Source organism: Pelodiscus sinensis, chromosome 9 (genome assembly GCF_049634645.1).
Source record: "Pelodiscus sinensis isolate JC-2024 chromosome 9, ASM4963464v1, whole genome shotgun sequence".
Classification (NCBI taxonomy): domain Eukaryota; kingdom Metazoa; phylum Chordata; order Testudines; family Trionychidae; genus Pelodiscus; species Pelodiscus sinensis.
In genome coordinates this window covers 60,123,983-60,148,284 of record NC_134719.1, presented here as the reverse complement: position 1 = coordinate 60,148,284, position 24,302 = coordinate 60,123,983, and the positions used below count along the sequence as shown (strand labels likewise).

Below are 24,302 nucleotides of genomic sequence, written 5' to 3'. Positions count from 1 at the left end.
GGAAAAACTGAAGTAAACAGCGAACATTTTTGCTTAAGTATGTAAAACCTACGGCAATATAACATGAAATGACAAGACATGCGGTGACCTGTGGTTTTCATATATGCATGTGTGTATCTTTAGTGCTTCTAATTGTCACAGGCATGAAATGGTAGGAGTTAGGAAGTATACATTGTTGCCACCTAGGCTACGTCTAGACTGCAAGCCTCTTTCGAAAGAGGCTTTTTCAAAAGCTTCTTTCGAAAAAGAGCATCTAGACTGCAACCTCTTCTCTCGAAAAAGTGAGACACTTTTTCAAAAGAGAGCACCCAGGCAGTCTGGATGCTCTTTCGAAAAAGCCCTGTTTGCATTCAAGAAGGCCTTTTTTCAAAAGAACACTTTCGGAAAAAGGCGTTCTTTCTCGTGAAATGAGGAGTACCGCCATCAAAAGAAAAGCCGCATTTTCGATTTAATTTCAAAAGAACATAACTGTAGTCTAGACGCAGGTGAAGTTTTTTCGAAAAAGGCTACTTTTTTTTTTTTTTGAAAAAACCCTGCAGTCTAGACACAGCCCTAGTGTGTTGCGAGTGCTGACTATGGTGTTCTCCAGTGATTGGAAAGACTGCTGAGTCTTTTGATATGTAGGTCAATATTGCTTTGCAACATCTGAGTTTGTTTCATGAGAAAACCCATGATGTCCTGGTGTATTTTCTAATGACCCTGTTGAGTCTTTAACATCTCCTGCAGCAACTGTTCTCTCCGCTCTTGGACTTTTCCACGGTCACGGTTATATGGCTTGTCCAAAGCCATAGAGGATTGAGGGATCTTGGAGGCCATGTACTCCATAGTCCTTTTTTCTTCTTTCCGGGATCAGGCATGCAGCAGGTGTGGAGGGAGCCTCTCAAGGCCACCACATTAGAGGCTGCTAATTCTAATAGATAGACTCTTAGACTTAGTTACAGTAAAAGGGGAAGCGAAGCCTTAAAATCCCCTTGCATTTTCCCCATAAATGCCTTTAATAAGAAATACCAGTTGTCCTTTGGTTCTGTAGCAAGGTGCTCCAAAAACTAATCTACAGCTCTAATCATGGTGAATATGGCTTAGCTGAGTGGGGGGGATATACGTGTTCTGTTGCACTGAAGCTTAAAACACTGGGTGCCCCTCCTGTATTGGTGTAAAAATGCATTGAATAGTGGCAGTATTTTACAGACAGTGCGTAATATTCCCTCTAAACCTTTCTATCCATGTATGGATTTTTTCCATCCATGTGCAGAATCATTTTTATGTCCACCAAGACATGTGCGAATGTATACCACCAGTCGAAACAAAAACCACTAGTGTCCCTCAGAGCCTGGACTGTACAAAGCCACATCATGTGGTAGGTGCATGGGCTGAGCAGGCTGGGGGAGTGGCCCGGGGCAAGTGGACGCTGGTCAAGGGGGCATGCGGGGATGGAGGCACTTTGTCCTATTTCACAAAGTGGTCACATGGATCAGGCCTCCTGGGGATGCAGAGTGACATGCTGATGTCACTCAGTCGTCCTGCAGGAAATGTTTTCTTTGATATATAAAGAGAGAAACTAAAAAACCCTTTTTATTCTTAATCTCTCACCCATCCTCTGCCTTTACCAATCCCTCTCATCATGCTGGGTTCCCCTGGTTTTTAAATGTCTCATTTGTAGGCTATCAGTTCCTGTCTCTGGCTGTGCTCAGTGTATCAACCACTTCTGAGGAGGCGTGCATACTTCAGAAATGCCCCCACTGCAAAAAGTTACCAGCAAGGTCGCTGAAGGGACGATCTCTCCAACTAAAATATCTCTTCATGGAGAAGTCCCTAAGACCCTCTTTGGAACCAGTCTCTACCTCAGCAAGGGTCAGTGTCAGCAGCCTGGGATCTGAGTTTACCTATTCCTTTGCCTCAAGATTTAATTGTTGAAAATACCACGAAACTAAAATGGCAGTCGTCCCCATCGAGTGAACAGCTGGCAAAAAAAAGTTCCCCAGGGCAAAATTGCCTTGGAATCACTAGTACCATCCTCATTGGATTGACCGTCTGGTGCTATGTATATTAGCCATGTATGTGTCTGCAATAAAGGATTAATAGACACAAATCAGACATCAGGCATGGTAACACACATAAACCTGTAGGGGAGTATTTTAACTTCCCTGGACATTCAATAATGGATATAAAAGTAGCCATTCTTCTACATAGGAATTTTATCACTCCGTTACAGAGGGAAACTGCTGAATTGGAATTCATTTACAAATTCGGCACTCTCAATGTGGGCTCGAATAAAGATTGTAACTGGTTAACGTAGTACAAAGGCAGTTTTCCGCACATTTGACATTTAAATTTGCATATCAGATGCTACGAATGGGACACATGCAGCCAGACTCAATTAACTAACACACACGCACATGAGCACACACTTCTCTAATTTCTACTCCAACTCCTGTGGTGATGTGGGTTTACCCATAAAAGCTCATGATATATTTGTTAGTCTCTAAGCTGCCACATGACTGCTCATTGTTTTCAAAATTACAGATTAACATGGCTACCCCTCTTAGACTTTATCAGTAACCAGTTTGCTTAAAAATTAAATAAAACCGAGCTCCATAAGTAATGCTCTTCTGGCTGGCAAAGCCTTGGAGAAACAGACAAGAACAAAAATGTCAAACCCCAATGTCCTCAGCCATTTTTCGTTCATATAACTTCCCATTTCCCAAATTCCCAATGAAGTGTTGTTAGAGGAGGTTTTGGAACAAATAGAAAAACTTGACGTGAACAAATCACCGGGACCGGATGGCATTCACCCAAGGGTTCTAAACTCAAATGGGAAATTGCAGAACTGTTAACTGTGGTTTGTAATCTATCCTTTAAATCGGCTTCCGTACCTACTGACTGGAAGATAGCTAACGTGACACCAATATTTAAAAAGGGCTCTAGAGGTGATCCTGGCAATTACAGACTGGTAAGTCTAACGTCGGAACCGGGCAAATTAGTCGAAACAATAGTTAAGAAGAAAATTGTTAGGCACGTAGAAGGACATAGTTTGTTGGGCAAAAGTCAACATGGTTTCTGTAAAGGGAAATCATGTCTTACTAATCCATTAGAGTTATTTGAAGGGGTTAACAAACATGCGGACAAGGGGGATCCGGTAGATATTGTATACTTAGATTTTCAGAAAGCCTTTGACAGAGTCCCTCACCAAAGGCTCTTGTGTAAATTACATTGTCATGGGATAAGAGGGAAGGTCCTTTCATGGATTGAGAACTGGTTAAAAGACAGGAAACAAAGGGTAGGAATAAATGGTAAATTTTCAGAATGGAGAGGGTGTCCATTTAAATGGTGTCCCCCAAGGGTCAGTCCTAGGACCAATCCTATTCAACTTATTCATAAATGATCTAGAGAAAGGGGCAAGCAATGAGGTAGTAAAGTTTGCGGATGATACTAAACTGTTCAAGTTAGTCAAGACAGAAGAAGACTGTGAAGAACTTAAAGATCTCACAAAACTGAGAGATTGGGCAACAAAATGGCAAATGTAATATGATGAAGGCTAATTTGGCTATGACAAATCAGGAAGGAGATTTTGGGGTTATCGTGGATAGTTCTCTGAAAACATCCACACAGTGTGCTGCGGCGGTTAAAAAGGCAAATAGAATGTTAGGAATTTATTAAGAAAGGGATAGAAAATAAGACACAGAATATCTTACTGCCCCTGTATAAAACTATGGTACGCCTACATCTTGAATACTGTGTACAGATGTGGTCTCCTTACCTCAAGGATATTTTGGCCTTGGAAAGGGTTCAGAAAAGGGCAACTAAAATGATCAGGGGTTTGGAACAGGTCACATATGAGGAGAGGCTAAAGCGACTGGGACTTTTTGGTTTGGAAAAGAGGAGACGGGGGGGGGGGGGGAAATATGATAGAGGTATATAAAATCATGAAAGGTGTGGAGAGGGCGAATAAAGAAAAGTTACTCATTAGTTCCCATAATATAAGGACTAGAGGACACCAAATGAAATTAATGGGTAACAGGTTTAAAACTAATAAGCAAAAGAAGTTCTTCACACACCACATAGTCAACCTGTGGAACTCCTTGCCAGAGGAGGCTGTGAAGGCTAGAACTATAACAGAGTTTAAAGAGAAGCTAGATAAATTCATGGAGGTTAGGTCCATAAAAGGCTATTAGCCAGGGGGTAGGAATGGTATCCCTGGCCTCTGTCAGAGGATAGAGATGGATGGCATGAGACACAATCGCTTGATCGTTGTCTTCGGTCCACCCCCTCTGGGGCACCTGACTCTGGCCACTGTCAGCGAACAGGCTACTGGGCTAGATGGACCTTTGGTCTGACCCAGTATGGCCATTCTTATGTTCATTTACTTTGGTAAGGAATGGATAAAAACTGAGTACGGAATTCAGGATTTTCTTTTAAGAAGGTATAGTTCAGTTCTGAAGTACAATGAATATGAATGTCTGATGCTGAATCTTCATTTCATACAAGAATTATGTCAGAGCTGTTTTACTTTGTGATAGTGAATTTAGTTTAGACCAAATCAGTATAAGTTCAACGGGAATACAGTATTTTAGGGACTTGATTATCCTGGCACTGTTCTGTATAAACAAATAAGGAACTGTAAAACTGCACAGTGTGAGGCTAGATAGGATAAACAAGATTTTTTTTTTTTTACTGAAAGTAGACATAAGGATAGTGTCTGGTTATATATCCTGCCGGAGTCTGCATGAAATAATTTATTACTGTCTCAGAAGTTGAAGCAACAGTACAAGTTTGGGGATGGGAAGAGTAGAATATAGCAGAGAATGTTTCTATTTATCATGTTTATTTTTTAGAACTCTGGAAACAGTAGTTGTTACATTTTGTTAAGCCTTTTCCAGCATTTTATAGTAGTATAAGTTTCAAGATAAGATACATCAGTGTTCACTGTTGCTAATTTGTCACAACTAAAGTATTTTTATTCTTTGATATTAAAACTTTGTCAATTCTATTTTCATTTTTACATATTTAAAGTGAAAAATTTAAATGTTAATGCAGTTTTTGATATGTTGTATTTGGTAGCAGCCAAACTTTTAAAAAGAGTGTTCCAGTAACACATTTGATGTACACTTCACACAGTGTGGTATATAATCATACTACAGTAGAATCTCAGAGCTTATGAATACCTTGGGGGAATGGAGGTTGTTTAACTGAAAAATTTGTAACCGTAAATAAAACTTAATGGTTGATCTTTAAACAGTTTACAGCTGAATGTTGGCTTAGTACAGCTTTGAAACTTTACTGTGCAGAAGAAGAAAAAAATTGCTTTCCCTTTATTTTTTGAGATAGTTTAGCACACTACTGTACTTCATTTGTTTTGAGTGTGCATGTGCATGCGTGTGCGCTGCTGCTGCCTGCTTGTGTACTTTAGTTTCAAATGAGATGTGGTGTTAATCCATCAATTTGTAATGCATGTGTTCATAACTGAGTCTCCAGTAGTATATTTTTTAAAAATCACATTTGTGAATCTTATAAGATTTTAACAAAGAAAATGCATAGTGTAAATTACTTGTCAACATCAGTTTATCTACTGTGGACTCTAGAGTGTAGCAAGGCTTTCCTACTTTAAGCCTTTATTTAGTTTAAATATTATTGGTCAGATTTTCAGAAGCACTGAGCATCCACAAATCCCACTGAAGTTAATGTAAGGTGCAATGCTAAATACCTTAGAAAATCAGACCATATAGCTTTGAAGCTGTGTTAACTGTTATTAAGTGTTGTAATTGTTTGTCTTGCAACTGAAACTTTCCTCTGTGAGTGAACTCTTGGCCCCAACTGACAACAATGGGAGTTTTGCCATTGATTTCAATTGGAGCCAAAACTTAATTCAAAGTTTCAGCTCAAAACTGAATGTTTTCTGGGAAGTTTACTCAAAACATATTCATATATTTTTGAGATGGATGATTCGGGGGAAAAACACTTTTCCCATTTTAAACATGAACTTTTTATACAAAGTCAACTCAGACAGCAAAACTTTAAAGCTACATTTATACATGGCTAGTCTTCAGTGAGGAAATCCATGAGGTAAGTTTTTTGCAGGGGGGAAGGGAAGAGAAGAGGATTTAGAAACAACTTTCAAATAAGAAAGTAAGGAATTAGAAATCTGCATATACATGCAACACACTTATTTTACTGAAAGTTTTTAGTTAGGCCTTGAAGTATTGTGGCTACATAATTTCATAGTGAATAAATACATAATTTTGTACTTTCAAATTATATTTTTTCCTTAACTTCAGGATATCATAGGTTAAAATTTGTGGCATCCTAGAAAAACACAATTACATAACTTCATAAGTAAAATTTGTATAGCTGCTGTTGCTGCAGGGTCTTTCAGTTTATCACTATAGAATAGAATTATGAACTTCATATTGTAGAATAGCATTTAATGTATTTTTAAATGCTAGCAATGTTAATTGTTTTGCATTTTATAACTTAAAGTTGCAAATATACTTGGTTTGTAGTTTTTAATATAATTTTTTTCCACTTAATATTTGAAACAAATATGCTTTAACTACCTTTTTATGTGTTTTAAAACGAGGTGAATTTTCTTTTTCAGGTGAGTTTCTGGGTGGTTAGAGAGATTCTTCATGCACAAACTTTAAAAATAAGAGCTGAAGTTTTGAGCCACTATATTAAAACTGCTAAGGTAAGATTTTTATTTGTTTTGGGAATTGCAATGCTGAAACTTTCATGTCTGAGTTCACCCTTTCAAAAATGTATGTGCATAAATATTTGTTTAACACTCCATTTGGCTGCAGTGGTGTCTGTTAGCATGTGGTAGTGTTTGGCCTCATCAGTGTGGCCACATTAGCGGAAAGGGTGACACACGGAATTTACATGACTAAAGAAAAATTAACTTCATTTAAGAAAATGCTCTGATTATTTATTTTAAATGTTTACTAATTCTGTTTTTCTGTTCGTATAATTTATCATCCATTTTGTTGGATAATCCTGATAGGCTCTGACTATTTACTTTGCTCTGGCTAAGCTGTTTAAATACATTGTTTATTTTTGCTTTTGAGAAGGAAAGGACCTGAGACATCCTTTTCTTCTAGTAATATCATGGCTAATATCAATCTGTCTATTAGGAAATATTTACATCCAAAAGAAATACAATTTCAAAATACTACTTTGAGTAAAGAGGTAATAGGTCAAGCAGCTGCTGGCCATGTTTCCCTTGTCTCGTAATGTTAATATCTATTCCAGTACATTAGCTAATCATTACTGTACAAATCCTGTTATTTCCTGTGTGAATATCCTTCACCTGTGCAAGAATCTGGGGAGGCTTCCAGAAGAGTGCAACCTCTGCATGGGGTTGAGCTCCCTATGAAGCTCTAGATAGCTCCCTACAAACCACAATCATTTTGAGGACAAGGCCAATGTGCTATTACACTTCCTCATCCACATGTTTCTTGGTTTTCTATATCAATCATTAGTTTCCCTCACTTCCCCCATAGATTTTAGCACCCATTTGAAAGTCGGGGGGGGGGGGGGGGGAGTGGGAACAGTGGGAATTACTTGTTTAGAGTTCAAAACCCAGGTATGTCTCAACAGTGTTGCTTGGGTTGTAGTGATTAGGATTTGTCAGATGTCTTGCAGAAAAAATGTGGAAAATACAGATATCTCCTAGGGAGGCAGTGGTTAACCGTGACCCAGCTGAGCTGAAGCAATCCCCTGCCCAGTGCAGTCCGAGGCCTACTCTAGCCTATCTAGGCTCGCTGTGCCATGAGGAGGGGGGGCATTCCACGACTTATGGCAGGCCTGGCTGGGCCAGAGCAGCTGCACTGTGGGTATGGAGGCTCTCCAGCCCACCCTGATTTAAACAGTTGACCAGTTAAACATAATATTTAACTGGTTAGCTAATTAAACAGAATTTTATATCCCTAATATTTCCTTATGTGAGTACATACAGCTCAGAGTCAAAGGCCTTGTTTACACTGGCACGTTTTGTTGCCAAAAACAGTGAGAGCATTCATGCTACAATGCAACTTTTGTCAGAAAAATCACCAAGTTTGGGTGACACAAAAAACTTCCTTCCCTGCAAGAAAACGTTGTCTTTCCCCCTCCCTTTATTGTCAACAAAGAGCCAGTGTGGACTCCATTTGTTTTGTTTAGAGAACTGGCTTCTGCCATTACCTCACAATGCCTGCCCTAATGGCTGTGCTCAGGGTTTTATGATCTCTGCTGCCCTGTAGGTATGCGCCCCTCCCCTTTCAAAGCTCTGGGAAGTATCTGAGAGTTGAGTGAGCTGCTCGGTCGGCTTGTTCCCCAAAGAACAGATCATTGGAGTGCTCCTGTTCTGTCCTGCACTATGAACACAGTAGCAGGCAGACTTCTGTGCTGCTTTGACATTCCTTGGCAGGGAGAACTCACAGCTATAAGGGAACCCCAGGAAATTCAGGGATCAGCTCTGCTTTCCCACAATACTGCACTGTGGGATACTTACACATGTTGCTTTGCTCTAACTGTTGACAGGGTGGTAGCAACATGGCCATGAAATGTCGACAACGGGAGGCAGAAAAAGTGGTTTAAGCAGTTTTCACTTTTGGCAACTTTTGCATGTCAACAGCATTTTTGAATAGTAATAGAGATGTAGCCGTGTTAGTCTGGTCTTGCTGAAACAAAAGACAAGACTATGCAGCACTTTAAAGACTAACAAGATGGTTTATTAGGTGATGAGCTTTCGTGGGCCAGACCCACTTCCTCAGATCAAATTGTGGAAGAAAATTGGCATGACCATATATATCAAAGGGATACAATAAAAAAAAAGTGAACATATATAAAATTGACAAATCAGATTTTAGAACGGGGGTGGGGGGAAGGGTGGAGGTTACTGTCTGAGATGATGATGATATTAGGGGTGATAATTGGGGAAGCTATCTTTGTAATGGGTAAGATAATTAGCATCTTTAAGGCCCATTTGTAAAGTGTCAAATTTAAGCATGAATGACAGTTCAGAGGCTTCTCTTTGAAGTCTTGTGTTAAAATCTCTTTGAAGCAGGATGCAGGTAATCAGGTCATTGAGACAATGCCCATTCTGGCTGAAATGGTGAGAGAGTGTTTTTTGTTTGTGAAACTGTCTGATGTCGATTTTGTATGCATTGATTCTTCGGCAAAGTGTCTGAGAAGTTTGTCCAATATACATAGCAGACGGACACTGTTGGCACATGATGGCATAAATTATATTTCTGGATGAGCAAGTATATGTGTTCTTGATCTTAAAAGTGAAGTGGTTAGGTCCACTTTAAGAATAGGCCTTAACAAAGATGCTGATCTGAAGAAGTGCGTCTGGCCCACGTAAGCTCATCACCTAATAAACCATCTTGTTAGTCTTTAAAGCGCAACAGCATTTTTGTGTGTAGAGCAAGAGCTTCACATATGATCTGTGGAGAATCACAAAGAAGAAAATGTCCATGAAATTCAAAAATTGTAGCTACAATCATCCAAGGATTCACCTGTCATACACTGTAAAGATTTAATTAAGACACCATTTTTACACTGTTGTACAATGGGTCTTTTATGTATGAGCTTAACTTGTCTTCTGTGTAATCTTAAAGTGTTTGATCAGTATTTCAACCATTGCATTTCCATCACTTTACTGCATTCAGAGTATTTTTTCAGTTGAATGTGTTTTCATCCACAGAAACTTTATGAGCTGAATAACCTGCATGCCCTTATGGCAGTGGTGTCTGGATTGCAAAGTGCCCCCATCTTCAGGTTGACTAAAACTTGGGCGGTAAGTAAACTCAAATAGGGCAACTTGTGATTCCTCTCCCCCCCCCCCCCTTCTTGAAAGATAGATTTATTATAACCTTTTGTAGCTTGCTTCAAGGATCCAATGATTATTAAAGATAATTTTGAATCCATTTATACTGCATACAGTGTGTTTCCAGTCATTTATGTCTCCATTCTCCTCTTGAGTCTTTTTTTCATTTTGGCATTGAAATAATTTCATTTTAAAAATTGTTCCCTGCAGATCCCATTATATGCAGTGGTTCCTAATTTGGCCAAATGCTATTTTGTTTTAGTTGTTGGAATATTATAAGAGCCAAAGATAATTTGTATTTTAATTATGGAAGGTATCATACTGTTGGAGTTTTTTTAGCTATGGAGAATAAATGTCCCAAAATTCCTTGATCGTGATCACGTGCCATAAATAATTTTCTTATTTATATCACTTATTTATGTCTTATTTATATCTTTTTGGGTGTTTCCAAATATATTTCATAGTTAGTTAATGTACTGAACAGTATATGTGCACATCTCATTTTTATACCAGATTTTGAAAGAGTGAAGTTCTTTTAGTTTGGTGACCCCTACCCTCAGACTATATTTGGCTAAAGTAGAAAGTTTCATGATCTTTCTATTATATGGGTTTCATTGGTTAGCACAACTTTGGGAATAGCTTTTACTAAGTACAAAGCCAAGAAAAATATTGTCCAATTTTGCCATAAATTATATGCCCGCGTAGCTATACAGATGGGCTTCCACTTTTGCAATGTGTTAAAATATGGTAAGGTTTAATCAGCAGTTGCATTATTTCCATGTGTAAGGCATCCACAGGAATTGACTTGTAAAATGAAGGCTGATAGTTCTTGGTGCGGGCATGTCAGTAGATAGAAATTTCTCACATGCTACTAGAGTTGTCAGGAGGCATTGTGAAAGATAGTATTTTTCATTTAACATGAACTATTGATAATGCTTCTGATGAGGTGCTTTTTTCCTTGAAAGCTTGTGCCCAAATAAATCTGTTAGTCTTTAACAGACAGAGCCCCCAAGGCTGGGAACAGGTCACTGATTCCTGTGCTGCCTCAGGGAGCATGTAAAGGCGGTCATGTTGCAGTGAGGAAAATGGTGGCAGCCTGCCTACTGCTGGTGGGAGTGTTTCAGGATCTAGGTCAGGAATGAGTAAGACAGCATCCACAGGCTAGGTCCAGCCCACCAAGCTGTTTGGTCTGGTCCACGGCTCCCCTGCCGCTCCCCCACCCCCAGGCCAATCAAGACCTAGGGATGGGGGAGCACACAAAGTCGCCTCCCCCAGCCAGGGGTGCGCAGTGCCTAGAGGGAACTCCAGCGGTTCAAAACAGCTGGTGGTACTCTTGAGGCTCCGTGTACTCCTGGCGGGGGAGGGAGGAGAGATATCACACGCTCCTTCACCCCAAGCTAATTAGGGTCTGTGGGTGGGGAAGCACACCCTGCCTTTTCCATCTGAGACCCCTCCCTTTCTGGGGCAGCCCGCAGCCACTTCAAAAATTTGTGGAATAGCCCTCCTTAAAAATGATTGCCCACCCCCAATCTAGGTGGTGTCTTCTCCCCCCTCCCCTCCCATTTCATGAAATTGGCATATCGGTATGTAACTTGAGGCAATTTTGGCAAAATTCATCATGACAATTTTTTAAAGTTTTTAAAGTTACAGTCTTTTGAATATGTATATTCTGTTTTTGTGCATGTATACTTCTTTTTTGTGAAGTTAGAAATATGTAGTGGGGATCTGTTTATAATTCTAAATATTTTAGAGGGCTAGGGATGTTAAATTTTGATTAATCAACTAATTGAGTACTCAATGGAATTTCTATTGACTACTTGATTAGTTGATGAGGGAGACACTCGCTGTCCTGCTGCACCTCTTCCTTTAAAATGTACAAGAGCTGCCCAGGGAGATGGTGCTGGGGGGAACCAGCTTTTAAGCTGGCTCCCCACCAGCACCAGCTCCTGCTCCCCCCCTCCTTGCTGCCTCTGTCTGATAGGCGCAGTGGGGGAAATGGGAGGAGTAGAAGCAACTAGTCAAGTGACTACTTGCCTATCCAATAAACTTATACTTATCCGGTAGTCAACTAGTTGCTTACATCCCTATAGAGCAGCATTTCCAACCTTTTCCAGATGGGGACCCATTTTGACAATTCAGGAAGACGTGGTGACCCAGGGCAATTCAAAAACAGGGGGAGGAGGGAGGGCAGAGCCACCTGGGGAGACACTTGGTGACCCTTTTGAAATGTAATGGCGACCCATATTTGGGTCCCGACCCATAGGTCGGGAAACCCTGCTATAGAGGGATGTTATTGATACTCAGGAAACATAATAGCTGTGAGCCCAGACTGTGGGTTGGACCTAGAAAGTGATGTGACCATGCCACCTGGTGTTGGAATCCATCTTTAATCTGGTATTTTTCCATGGAGATGAGCTTAAACAAAGGGCTTCCATCATGGGGGAAGTCTATTTAAAGAAAGTCTATTTAAGGAATGAAAAACAATCCGTCTTTTGTCTTCAGCTGCCTTTTGAATTTGACTAAGAATTCTAAAGATACAAAGAGCTGTAAACTCAGACCAGAGAATAAATCAGTTTTATCTTGAATAGTGGTAGAAATTTAGCCGTGTTAGTCTGGTGCAGCTGAAACAAAAAACAGGACTGTGTAGCACTTTAAAGACTAACAAGATGGTTTAATAGGTGATGAGGTTTCGTGGGCCAGACTGGTTTTTACCTGAAATAAGGTCAGAGAGTGAGCTATATTCTTTGAAACAATTTATCTAAGATACGTGTAAGCAGCAGGGCTAAAGTTGAATTAAGATAAGGCAACTTCTGCTACGTCAATTGTGTAATTTATGTCAAAATAGCTTAATTCGGTTTTTGGCGTTGTCTATGCAGCAGGAAGTGGAAGGAAGAACACTTTTCCTTCAACTTCCCTTTCTCCTCATGAATTGAGGGTTACCATGAGTTGGAGTAAGAAGTCTTATAGCTCAACATTGTTTTGAGATAAAGGCTTATACTGAAGACGCACCTTTTGTTATTTCGGAATAACACCATTATTACTGAGCATGAGGTGCTGCTAATTCAAATGTTAGGGCCTCCATCTAAATATGGACAAGAAAGTGATGACGATGCTTTGAAAAATGAACTATTCTGAAGACATGGTACCTAAATTGTCTAGGGACTGCTTTTCTCTCTATGTTCTGGCACAGTCTACTCTCTGCAGAGGTGTTTCAACTACTACATATGATCCCAACAAGCCATTATCCTCATGGCTGTCCTCAGCTTTATATCTTTCCCTGGAAATCTGAAAGAACCTAGATATAGTAAACTGTCATAGTAGATGTAAGACTAAATTTTTTCACAGATGGGCGTGGGGCCAGAACTTTAAGTAACACAATTTTCAGAATAGTCTCCCTTTAAAATGGTGTTTCTCTGAAAGTTGGTGTAATGCTTGCTGTATCCTAGAAATGTTAGTCAGCAGAAAATATAGGAAAGAAAGCAAAAGGCATGAAATAAATGCAATTACATTTTTGCAGGCGTTCATAGATTTGTTCAGTCATTGTAATGGAAAGCCAGGTAGATTTTGGTTGTAGTGGCAATGTCAATTCTCAAGATTAGGTACAAAAGTGATTAGGGAATGTATCAGCTTTTTTATGAGGAGAGATTAATAAGACTGGGTCTTTTTAGTTTCAAAAAGAGATGACTGGTAAGGGGGATATGATTGAGGTCTACAAAAATCATGGCTGGTGTAGAGAAAGTAGATAAATGCTGTTTATTCATTCTCATAACAAAGAACTAAGTTTCAACAAATGAAATTAAAAGACAGATTTAAAACGAAGTGTGTGTTCAAGCAACACAGAGTGAATCTGTGAAACTCTTTGCCAGAGGATGTTGTGAGGGCTAAGACTGACAGGATTAAAAAAAGAACTAGATAAATTTATGGATGATAGATCCATCAGTAGCTATTAGCTAGGATGGGTATGGGATGGTAACGCTAGCCTTTGCCAGAAGCTGGGGATGAGTGACTGGGAATGAATCATTTGATAATTACTTGTTTTGTTAATTCCCTCTGGAGCACGTGGCATTGGTCTCCTTTGGAAGGCAGAATACTGGGATAGATGGACTTTTTGTCTGATGCAGTCTGGCCATTTTTGTGTTCTGTTCTTATTTACTAACATTAGGATATCTCTTCATTGGGGGGAAACCTTTGTGACCACTCAAAGATAGTGCTGTTAAAGTTCATTCTCTCTCTCTCTCTCTCTCTCATAGTATTTTGTCTATAGTTAATTCTGCTGAGTACAGTATAGATTTACAGTAAATGATAGGTTAGTTTTTAAGTTTTGGTGTTATAGCTGATGATTCTATGACATAAAAGATCCAGTACAATTATCTTTTTGCTTATAGAACAAAATACACTGATGGTTTGTGCTCAAAACATTGTACTTTTTTGTGGATAAGGCACATCAAGCCCCAGTGCATCTTTCTCTTTCTAAACAGTATTTTTTATGTCTGCATTAGGCAATACATTGATTTCAAAGAAGTATAAGGCATTTTAAAATTTTCACTATATTTTAATGTTCCTATTTCCTTCACTAGAAAATAAATTTATGGGGGAAGTTCATAGCTTACAGACTATTAAGTTACAAGATTTAAAATGTCAATAGTAACTCAACCAAAATGGCGTAATGGTGAAATGGGGCTTTATTATTATACACTCAAGAGTAAGAGCTGTGATTTCGGCTGTTATATTCCGTGTTCTTCGTATATAACAAACTGAGTAAATCCCTGCTTTAAGTGCAAAATTTAGCTCAACTCTAAATGAACTGCAACCCTTCTAACTTTGTGTCTCTCTTGTAGTTATTGAGCCGAAAAGACAAAACAACCTTTGAAAAGTTGGAGTACGTTATGAGTAAAGAAGATAATTACAAACGACTTAGAGACTATATCAACAGCTTGAAGATGACTCCTTGTATTCCTTATTTAGGTAGGTAAACTTAATAACTTTAGTGTGCAGTATTAAGTCAACAGTACTTGCAAAATGACTTGCAGAAAAACTAAAAGCCATCTTTTAAACAGTATTTGAGAGTATCTTAGTGCTTTAACAAAGACTGTAGAATCATCTGGATGTCTGTAAATGTTTTATATACAGAAAGAAATAACTTCTTTCTTTAAGAAAAATTTCCATTAAACCTCTCAAATACTGCTAAGATTTTATATAGAGTATCAGTTTTCTTTCGTGATGTATAGATTTAATGGTTGACTCATGGAGAAGCAGTTAGAGACTGTTAAGCCTGGCAGTGCTTTTCAAGAACTGAACATTTCATTATAGATTTGATTTAATAATGAAAAATTTTCAGTCACTAACTTCAGAGGTAAGCATGACTTTTGGAATCCATTTAAAATGCTGTGGAATCTGATTACTGTATAAATTGTCACTTTGATTACACTGAAGTTACTAGGAAATTAGATTGGCTCTACAAAGGAGATTTATAGAGCTTTATTATGAATAATTTGCCTTCCTATGCTTCTAAGAGGGTATGTCTATACTACAGCATTATTTCAAAATAAGCTATTTTGAAATAACGCATCTAGACACAAAATGCATTTCGAAATAGCGTTTTGCTATTTCGAAATAGTGCATCCACACTGATAGGATGCTGAATCACATTTAAGGCTGGCTGGAACTGGTTCTGGCAGGGCATCAGGTCAGGAGTTACCTTGTATGGCTGCTGCCTGAGGCTATCTGAGACCTGTGCTTAAAGGGGCCCCCCGGACATCCGGTTCTAAGGTTTCCCTGCTTGCTTTCCTACTTGCTGATGGACAGCAAAGCATTTTTTCTCTCTCCGTGCTTTGGTTGCCCTCACTCAGGGTACCACAGCACTCTGCAGCATGGAGCCGGAGCCGCCCCTGGGCACTCTGGTGCTTCTCCTGGACATGTTGCTGCGAACCTGGCAGCACGTTCTGCAGGCAGTAACAGTCTCCCTGGTGTGCTCCACTGGGGCCTTCTGCCTCATTCCTCCCTCACATCCTTCCACTTACCCCTCCCTAACCCCCCTTCCTGTTGTACACTAAAAGACACATGTGATCATTACAACAAAGCCTCTATATTGAACAAAACTGGGAGAGGGGGGAATGAGACTGAGGAAAGAAGGTGGGAGAAGGGAGGGAGCTGGCAGGGAGAATAAGGGGGAGAAGTTCAGGGCTCAGGGTTGGGGGGGGTCTCACTGGTTCAACTGTCTCCCAGTACTGTGGATGTGGGGACCTCGGCATCCCTGGGGATGTGGGGAGGGTGGGGAAGAAGTGGGATGGGGAGAAGAAGTGGGAGGAGGAGCAGTAGCTGGGGAGGCAGCAGGGGCTGGAGCAGCAGGAGGCAGCAAGCTCTGCCTCAGGTTCAATGATCACCTGGGGGGCACGGACAGTCCTGCCCCCCAGGAAGCGGTCCATGGCATCAAAATAGGGGTAGGGATCTGGATTTGCCCCTGGTGGTGAGTGGCCCCCTGTGGCCCTGGTATATGCCTGCCACAGCTCCTTTATTTTCAAGCGAACCTGCTCCTGGGTTCGTATGTGGCCTTTGGTGGCCAGGCTGGCAGCCATCCACCTGTAGACAGCTGTGTTCCTCCGTTTAGTGCGGAGATCATGGATGTTGGAGGCATCCCCCTAAACCTGAATTAGGTCCCTGATCTCCACACTGGACCAGGAAGGCACCTTTTCCAGCCCCTGGCAGGCTTCTGGGAGCTGGCAGACTGGTCCTGGGGAGCAGTGGAGTGCTGGCTGGCACTGGCTGCCTGGATCATGCTGGGGCTACTGGGTCAGGTGCAGCAACTGCTGGTTCTGGGCTGGCAGGCTTGGAGCTGGCATAGGCACTGTGGCCAGTGGCCAGAGTCTGCCCCTTTAAGGGTTCTGGGGAGTGGAGGAGGGAGAGGAGTTTTCTTGGTTGTGGCCACCAGGACACCCTGGGAAGGGCTGTAGGCTCCCTATTTTGAAATAAGCATCTACACTGCGCTTATGTCGAAATAGCAATTTCAAAATTGGCGCTATTCCTTGTGGAATGAGGTTTACCAATTTTTAAATAAGCCCTCCGCTATTTTGATTTAATTTTGAAATAGCGGTTTGGCTGTGTAGACGCTGGTCAAGTTATTTTGAAATAACGGCTGTTGTTTTGAAATAACTTTGCTGTGTAGACATACCCAGAAAGCTTTATTAATTTATTTCTATGATTTCTTAGTGTATATAGTTTTTTATTGTCATAAATAAATATTTTCACCAACTTTTTTGGATTACTTGACTGGAAAGAACAGATTTAAGCAAGATTAGCGCCTACCAGTGTGTGTAAGATATTTGTCACTGAATGTTAATTTATATAAACTTCTCTTCTGAGATTGTGGCAGCTGATGTCCCTTCAGTTGCTGGGGGGGAAAATTATGCCAAAAAAGCGAGGTTTATTCTTTGACTTCATCCATTCTTATTAAGTGTCACAGTGGGGAGTTTCACCTCCCCTGGGGGTAAAATACATAATTTTCCCCTCAGCAATCCGGTCAAGGTAGAGGTCTCCATGGCCTCCTTTCTCTGTAGCAGTGTCAGTCATGATTGACTTGGGCGGCCAAGATGCAGGCACATGGTAGCAGCCCAATGTGGCCACTCCATTGGGAAGCACCTTGTCTTCCCTTTTCTTGAGAGAAGTGCCAGAACAGCAGTACGCTAGAAGGAAAATCACATCTAAGTGCCTAAAGCTCACACTTGCGACTACCACTCCTCACTGTGGTGCTCTTAGGTCACATGTGAAGGGCTTTGAACACAACATGAATGCCAGAATGTTTAGTAAGGAGCCTTTACTCCTAATCCCATCCCCATTCCTGTCTTCTCTATATCAGACCTCTTAAAGATCCCCTATTAATAACCCAGGTAAGGACACATTTGAGAAAAAGAGAAAAAGAATGTTCCAGTTGTTAAAGTGCTCTCCTATGCTGTAAGATGCAGGTTCACTTCCTGCTCTGCTACAAACATCCTGTGTGGCCCTGGACAAGTCACTTGGTGTTTTTGTTTTGTTTTGGGTTTTTTTGTGGTTTGGCTCGCTATTTGCAAAATGTGGAAAACCTCACTACAATGTTGTGATGCTAAATGCATTAAAAATTGTAGGTGGTCAGTCATTACTGTGGAGGGGACCACATAAGACAGGAGAATGTTGCCAATGTGGAATCCCATGAGGTAGAATTGGACAAACCTAATCCTAGAGCAGGGGTGGCCAACAACCCATTTAACAGAGAGAGCCAAATTAGTGGCGGGAAAAAAAGAGCTGTACCAGAATTGTTGAGGAAAAAAAAAAAAGGAACCCCCCCCCCTCGCCCTGGAATTGTTGAGGAAGGGGAAAAAGGGAAGCCCCCCCCAGAATTGTCAAGCTCCCCCCAAAAAGGAGGCTGCTTCTTTAAGAAACAAGCTTAGGCTTTTTGGTCATAGCAGGTACCCATTGACAGCTACCATCTTGGGTGCCATTTTGAATTGCTGCCCCGGTGAGCACAGGAGGGCTGGGGGGAAGCTGGGGATGGGGGCCATTTGGGGGGGGGGGGCGCGCAGGAGTGGCTTCACAAGCTGCACTTTTGGGGGAGAAGCGCCGCGGGTTGGCCACCCTTGTCCTGGATCATCATGGTTCTGAGGATTCCATTCCTGACCCCCAGCCCACTTCTTGAGATCCAGAGTGAGACTGAAAACAGTAAGCAAAATCTCAAAGAAAAAGGAAAAAGTGGAATCTTACTTGAGAGAAGGGCTGGCAAGAGGATCAATACAGCAGATATTTAAAGTGTAAAAGAAAGCATTATCAGCTAGGCTTGCAGTCATAATGCTATGAAGCTTTGATTAGTAGTTCCATGGCTGTCCTCAGTCTCATTTTTCTATAAATCCACCCTAAGGCTAAAATAACTTCAGAGTTTGCAAGAGTCAATTCAGGCTGAAAAGCTTCATATGACTTTCAGTCAACAAAGAAGAATGGGGGAAAGGAGGAATACTGCATTCAAAGATACTCTTGGGAATCAGCTTATTGAACCTACTTTCTGTCTCTTGGGCAATTCCAGCTTGATTTTAGCAGTGACTCTGCTCATGATTTCATGTGTAGATAGGTTGATCATGTACTTTACAAGCAAATTTTTCAGGTATTCAGATATATTGCATAGGAGATTGATTAATGTGATTTATAATCACTGCTATCAAATCCAAACTGAACTTGTATGGAGGAGGCAAAACATATCAGAATGGAATTTAAAGATTTGACTTCTTCTAAACCTCCCAGATTAGAAAATGTTTGTGTACATTTTTAGAAAGCTCCAACTTCCAATTATTCAAAGGGTTTTTAGCATTAACTTTTATCTGTTATAGACTTGAGATATCAGACCATGCAAAAACAATTTATCAGGTAGATCAGGCTGCATTGAGCATCCCGAGAATCCTTCGGATTCTCTGCATCTTGCTTAGACAGTCTTTGTTATCTAATGTTTGAGAGAATATCTATTTCACTTCTAAATCTAGTGTATTTGGATTTTTTCCTGTTGCTTCCTTAAGTGTACAAAATATAAATATGTAAAATTGACAAAGAAAAATAGAAAATAATGGAAAACTGTATGATTGATCTTACTTTTATTTCCAGTTTGTGCCAGTGCAAACATCTCTCTTTAGACTTTAATTAATTGATGTGTTCTATCCAAAGATTTACTCTGCGGAAGAATTTAGAAAATAAGGTGTTCATGTGTCTAATGTGTATTTTCTTTCTGCTTAGAAATTAAAAAGGGTTTTGTTGCCTCTTGCTGGGACCAGCTGTAGTTTAAAACCTAATCGATCATCTGACTTTATACAGTAGGAGTTTTTGTTAGTGATAAGAATGCCTTATGTTTCCATTTTAATTCTCAAGAGGGATATTAAATTAGGTAAACTTTTTTGGGGTGCTTTCCCTAAAGTGACTTTAATTTCTTATGGTTAAATGGCTGGAAAAGCGAGTGAAAATGGTTTGGAACAGTAATTTTGGTAAATCTTGGAAGTTTAACTGTTCAGTTCAGTTAATCTTGCCCTGCAGCCAAAAGTGTAATATAGTAAAATCTATTCAGAATTTGAGTATTCTTTCTAAAGCTTGTTAACTAGGGACTTTTTTCTGAAATTAATAGAAGAATATTCAGTAGAAGAGCAATTCACTAACCTTTTGATTTTCTCTTTGTAGACTATAATCTTTAAAAGATTTTTTTGTTTTGTTTTTCTGTTCTTTGGTATATAAAATGTGTACAGGAGTATTGCTTCTGTTTTAAACCACATAGAAAATGCTGCTAAAAGATTAATTGATTTAGTGGCTGTGCCGTGGCATGAGAAACATAGTTTGGAAAGCAACTTTATAGATATCATACTCCAGGAACTGGGAGAATGTCATTGCTTTATAAAGGTAACTTTCTGGGCTTACTAGTCAGATTGATTGCCACATGCTTTCTGAGTTCTCTGCTGCTAACAGAGAAAGTTGCATTGGTACTGGTTATGAAGGACCTTGCTGGGAGTGAGGTTAGAGGACTCTGCTGATGGTGGGGTTAGGAAGGACACAGAAATAGGAGGATTGTTTCAGAAATTTAAAATGAGTTCAATTTTGTATTCAAAATTAGTATGGGTGTATCTTCATGGCAAAGTTAACTTTAGCTCTTATTTGCATGTTGTCTCTAAACTGTCTTTCATCCGGTTACACAAACCTCTAACATGAGTTTGTTGCTTTTACTCGGGGCTTGCTGATACACCTATGGTTATAGGCTAAAGCACAAGTGAGCATGCAAGCAACGCCATTTGTGGTGATATTTCTTCGATTCCCTTTCATAATTCCCCACTGCTCCCTGAAGGTCAGACACATGCTACCAAATTCACTGGGAAACAAATCAAAGCATTTACACTTATTACACAGCTAAGAACCTTAGGTTTTGCTCCTAGAATTCCTAATGACATATAGGCCAGTACAGCACCAGAGTGCACCCAGTAATTAGAATCATAGAACCATAGAGCTGGAAGAGACATCAGAAGGTCATCAAGTCCAGCCCCCTGCTCTAGCTAGGCAGGACCAATCCCAACTAAATCAACCCGACCAGGGCTTTGTCAAGCCGAGACTTAAACACCTCTAGGGATGGAGACTCCACTACTTCCCTAGGTAACCCATTCCAGTGCTTCACTACCCTCCTAGTGAAATAGTTTTTCCTAATATCCAACCTGGACCTCTCCTACCACAACTTGAGACCATTGCTACTTGTTCTGCCATCTGTCACTACTGAGAACAGACCTTTCTCCATCCTCTTTGGAAGCTCCCTTCAGGAAGTTGAAGGCTGCTATCTAATCCCCCCCCCCCCCCCCCACTCTTTGCTTCTGCAGACTAAACAGACCCCAACTCCCTCAGCCACTCCTCATAGGTCATATGCTCCAGCCCCCTATCATTTTGGTTGCTCTCCGCTGGACCCACTCTAATGCGTCCACATCCTTTTTGTGGTGGGGGCCCCAGAACTGGACACAGTACTCCAGATGTGGCCTCACCAGAGCCGAATAAAGGGGAATAATGACATCTCTGGATCTGCTGGCAATGCTCCTCCTAATGCAACCTAATATGCCATTAGCCTTCTTGGCTACAAGGGCACACTGTTAACTCATATCCAGCTTCTCATCCACTGTAACCCCCAGGTCCTTTTCTGCAGAACTACTACTTATCTGGTTGGTCCCCAGCCTGTAACAGTGCTTGGGATTCTTCCATCCCAAGTGCAGGACTCTGCACTTGTCCTTGTTGAACCTATTTCTTGTGGCCCAATCCTCCAATTTGTCTATGTCACTCTGGACCCTATCTCTGCCCTCCAAGCATATCTCTCTCTCCCCCTAGCTTAGTGTCCTCCACAAACCTGCTGAGGGTGCAATCCATCCCCTTCAAATTTGGCTTTTCAGTGTGGCCGCTTGCACCTAGGCTAGGCTAACCTGTGTGCTCAGACTTAGATGCCAATCACCCAATTCTGCAGTTAAGACATATCATCTGACCAGTTTTTAAAAGGCCAGTGCAAACTTAGAATGTGTAAGCTATGTTTATTTTATTCTGTAGCAAAAAATAACCTCTCTGAAAGGTTTATAATGGAAATTCTTACAAAACCCTAGTTATAGTTGTGCTGCCAGACTACACAGTAAAACAAGTGGGTCATTCTGCTAGAAATAAAAGATGTTTTCTTGGCTTAAAATGCACTACTTCTCGAAATAGTCTTTTATATTTGTGTTTCACTGAAGGTGAGCTCAGTTGTGCTAATCTGTGGGAGGGTGTTCTCAGAGTAAAGGTGTAAATATTTGTCTGGTGAGTACTAGTTTGGCAAGTCATAAGGAAAAAATTGTGTGTGAATTATTGCTCTAAATCTGAAAATCATTAAAAATGTTTGTTTATTCTTGTCATAAATTACAGAACAATCTTAAGTGTTGTATTGGGAATTTGGCACTTTGACAATACTCACTCTGTAACAGAGAGAGAGGAAAATTGTGCCCTGCATAGGGGTATGGAACATGATAGATATCCTCCATGTATAATTCTTGTTATGCCTACTTCACCTGCATAATAGGAAAGCAATACAATTTACAGTACTGTCAAGTCTGTTCTCCACTCTGGCACTTGGAGTGTAGAGGTGGGGGCCTGCAAAAGACATTTAAAATACACCGCCACTAACTGCTTTTGCTTAAAAACTCCCCAAGGTTACTCATTTCCTGTCCTTGACTGGTATGCTGCCACCACCCAAATGCAAAAACCACTTTGAGAACCCGGGAAGATGCACTTGGGAATTTCTTCCTGTGAGGTACCCCTGTGCTCTTTAACCTTCTCTCAAAAGACAGCTTTAAAAAACCCCTCTAATTTTATAATAGCTGACCGTTCAGTATTTGCATGTGCATACAAAACCTCTTGCCTTCTAGGACACAGGAATCAGATTAGAGTCTCTTTAAAAAGGCAATTTTATTATCAAAACAAAGAAAACATAGTTGGCAAAGCTTACTTGTTTGGAAGAAGGAAGATTAAAAACACAGAGAATCGCTTTGCTGGCATTCAATTTTAAAAGTTAGTGTACAGGAGGGTGATAGAAATGTAGCCGTGTTAGTCTGGTGTAGCTGAAACAAAAAACAAGACTAACAAGATGGTTTATTAGATGATGAGCTTTCGTGGGCCAGACCCACTTCCTCAGATCAAAAAGTGGAAGAAAATAGTCACAATCATATATACCAAAGGATACAATTAAAAAAAAAAAGAAGACACATGAAGAGGACAAATCAAATTTCAGAACAGAAGGGGGATGTGGGAAGGGGGTGGGGGAAGGAGGTAAATGTCCGTGAGCTAATAATATTAGAGGTGATAATTGGGGAAGCTATCTTTGTAATGGGTAATTCTCTATAGTAGTTCAGAATCCTCCCTAGCTAGCTTTCTATCTCCAGCTGTTGGAGATGTCTGATAATAGCAGTTATAGATGGGCCATATCCCATTGTAGACAACCTTATCAGAGCATCTCCTCCATAAAATTATTAGACTCAGCTTTGAAACATGTTAGCTTGCTCATATATGTTCCAATTAGGGGTGTGTGTACTGTATGCATGGCTGCTGGAAAGTTATACCCCAACTGCTAACTGTTGGGTTGACTGTGGCGCCTCCTGGAATGGCGCTGGTGCGGTGCCCCTATATATGACCCTGCCAATTCAATTGGCCCTCAGTTCCTTCTTGCTGTCAGTGATGGCTGTTAAAACTGTAGCACTCTTGCACAGGGCAGGGGCAGAGCAGAGAGGGCTTAGCACGCTCTTCTCTCCCCCCCCCCCCACCCCTCCCCCGTTCCTAATTAGCCTGGGGATGGGGGAGCACATGAAGTCTCCTCCCACCCTGCCAGGAGCATGTGGCACTTTGAATCGCCGGGTGCTGTCCGCAGGGTGGGGGGAGAGTGGAGGAGACTTCACGTGCTCCCCCCGCACCCAGGCCTTATTTTGCCTAGGGGTAGGGGAGTACAGGAAGTCTCCTCCCATGCCAGAGGCATGGGCACCTAGAGAGAATGTGGGGCGGGTGGGAGGGAGGCACTCCCTCACTTCCAGACCAATCATTGTCTGGGGGGTGGGAACCAGGAAATACTTTGGCCCCGCCCCTTCCACTTGATGTCCCGTCCCTTCCTGTGTGGCCCAGGGCCACTTCAAAAATTTTCAAAGTGGCCCCGAGCAAAAAATTATTGCCCACTCTGCCCTTAAGGAATCTTCAGTCTCAGAGACAGGAGCCGGCACTGAGTGCCATACCTCTCTCAGTCCCAGGACTAGCACTGAAGGACTCCCGTCAGCACTGGTGCTGTTCTAACTCACTAGCACGGACTTCCTGTCAAGCCCTTGGCGTCGGCGCAGACAATACCTGCCACTTCATCCATGCCTTCCACATGTGCGGGCCCTGACACTTTGGCCACTAGGCACCAATATGCCAAGCACCTCCCATGCCCTGAATTGTTTGAAATCATCCATATTTGTAGCTTGAATATGGTGGA

At 41.1% G+C, this 24,302-nt stretch overlaps 1 protein-coding gene across 7 annotated transcripts in view; it reads left to right on the top strand.

Annotated features, from left to right (window-relative positions):
* The window catches only part of RALGPS2 (Ral GEF with PH domain and SH3 binding motif 2), a 212,941-nt gene that overhangs the window by 64,504 nt on the left and 124,135 nt on the right, over positions 1-24,302 (top strand). For all 7 annotated transcript variants that reach the window (XM_075936864.1, XM_075936867.1, XM_075936866.1 and 4 more), the window contains 3 exons: positions 6,593-6,682; positions 9,680-9,772; positions 14,641-14,767. In XM_075936864.1, the coding sequence (XP_075792979.1) occupies positions 6,593-6,682; positions 9,680-9,772; positions 14,641-14,767 (310 nt within the window). The remainder of the gene's footprint in view (positions 1-6,592; positions 6,683-9,679; positions 9,773-14,640; positions 14,768-24,302) is intronic.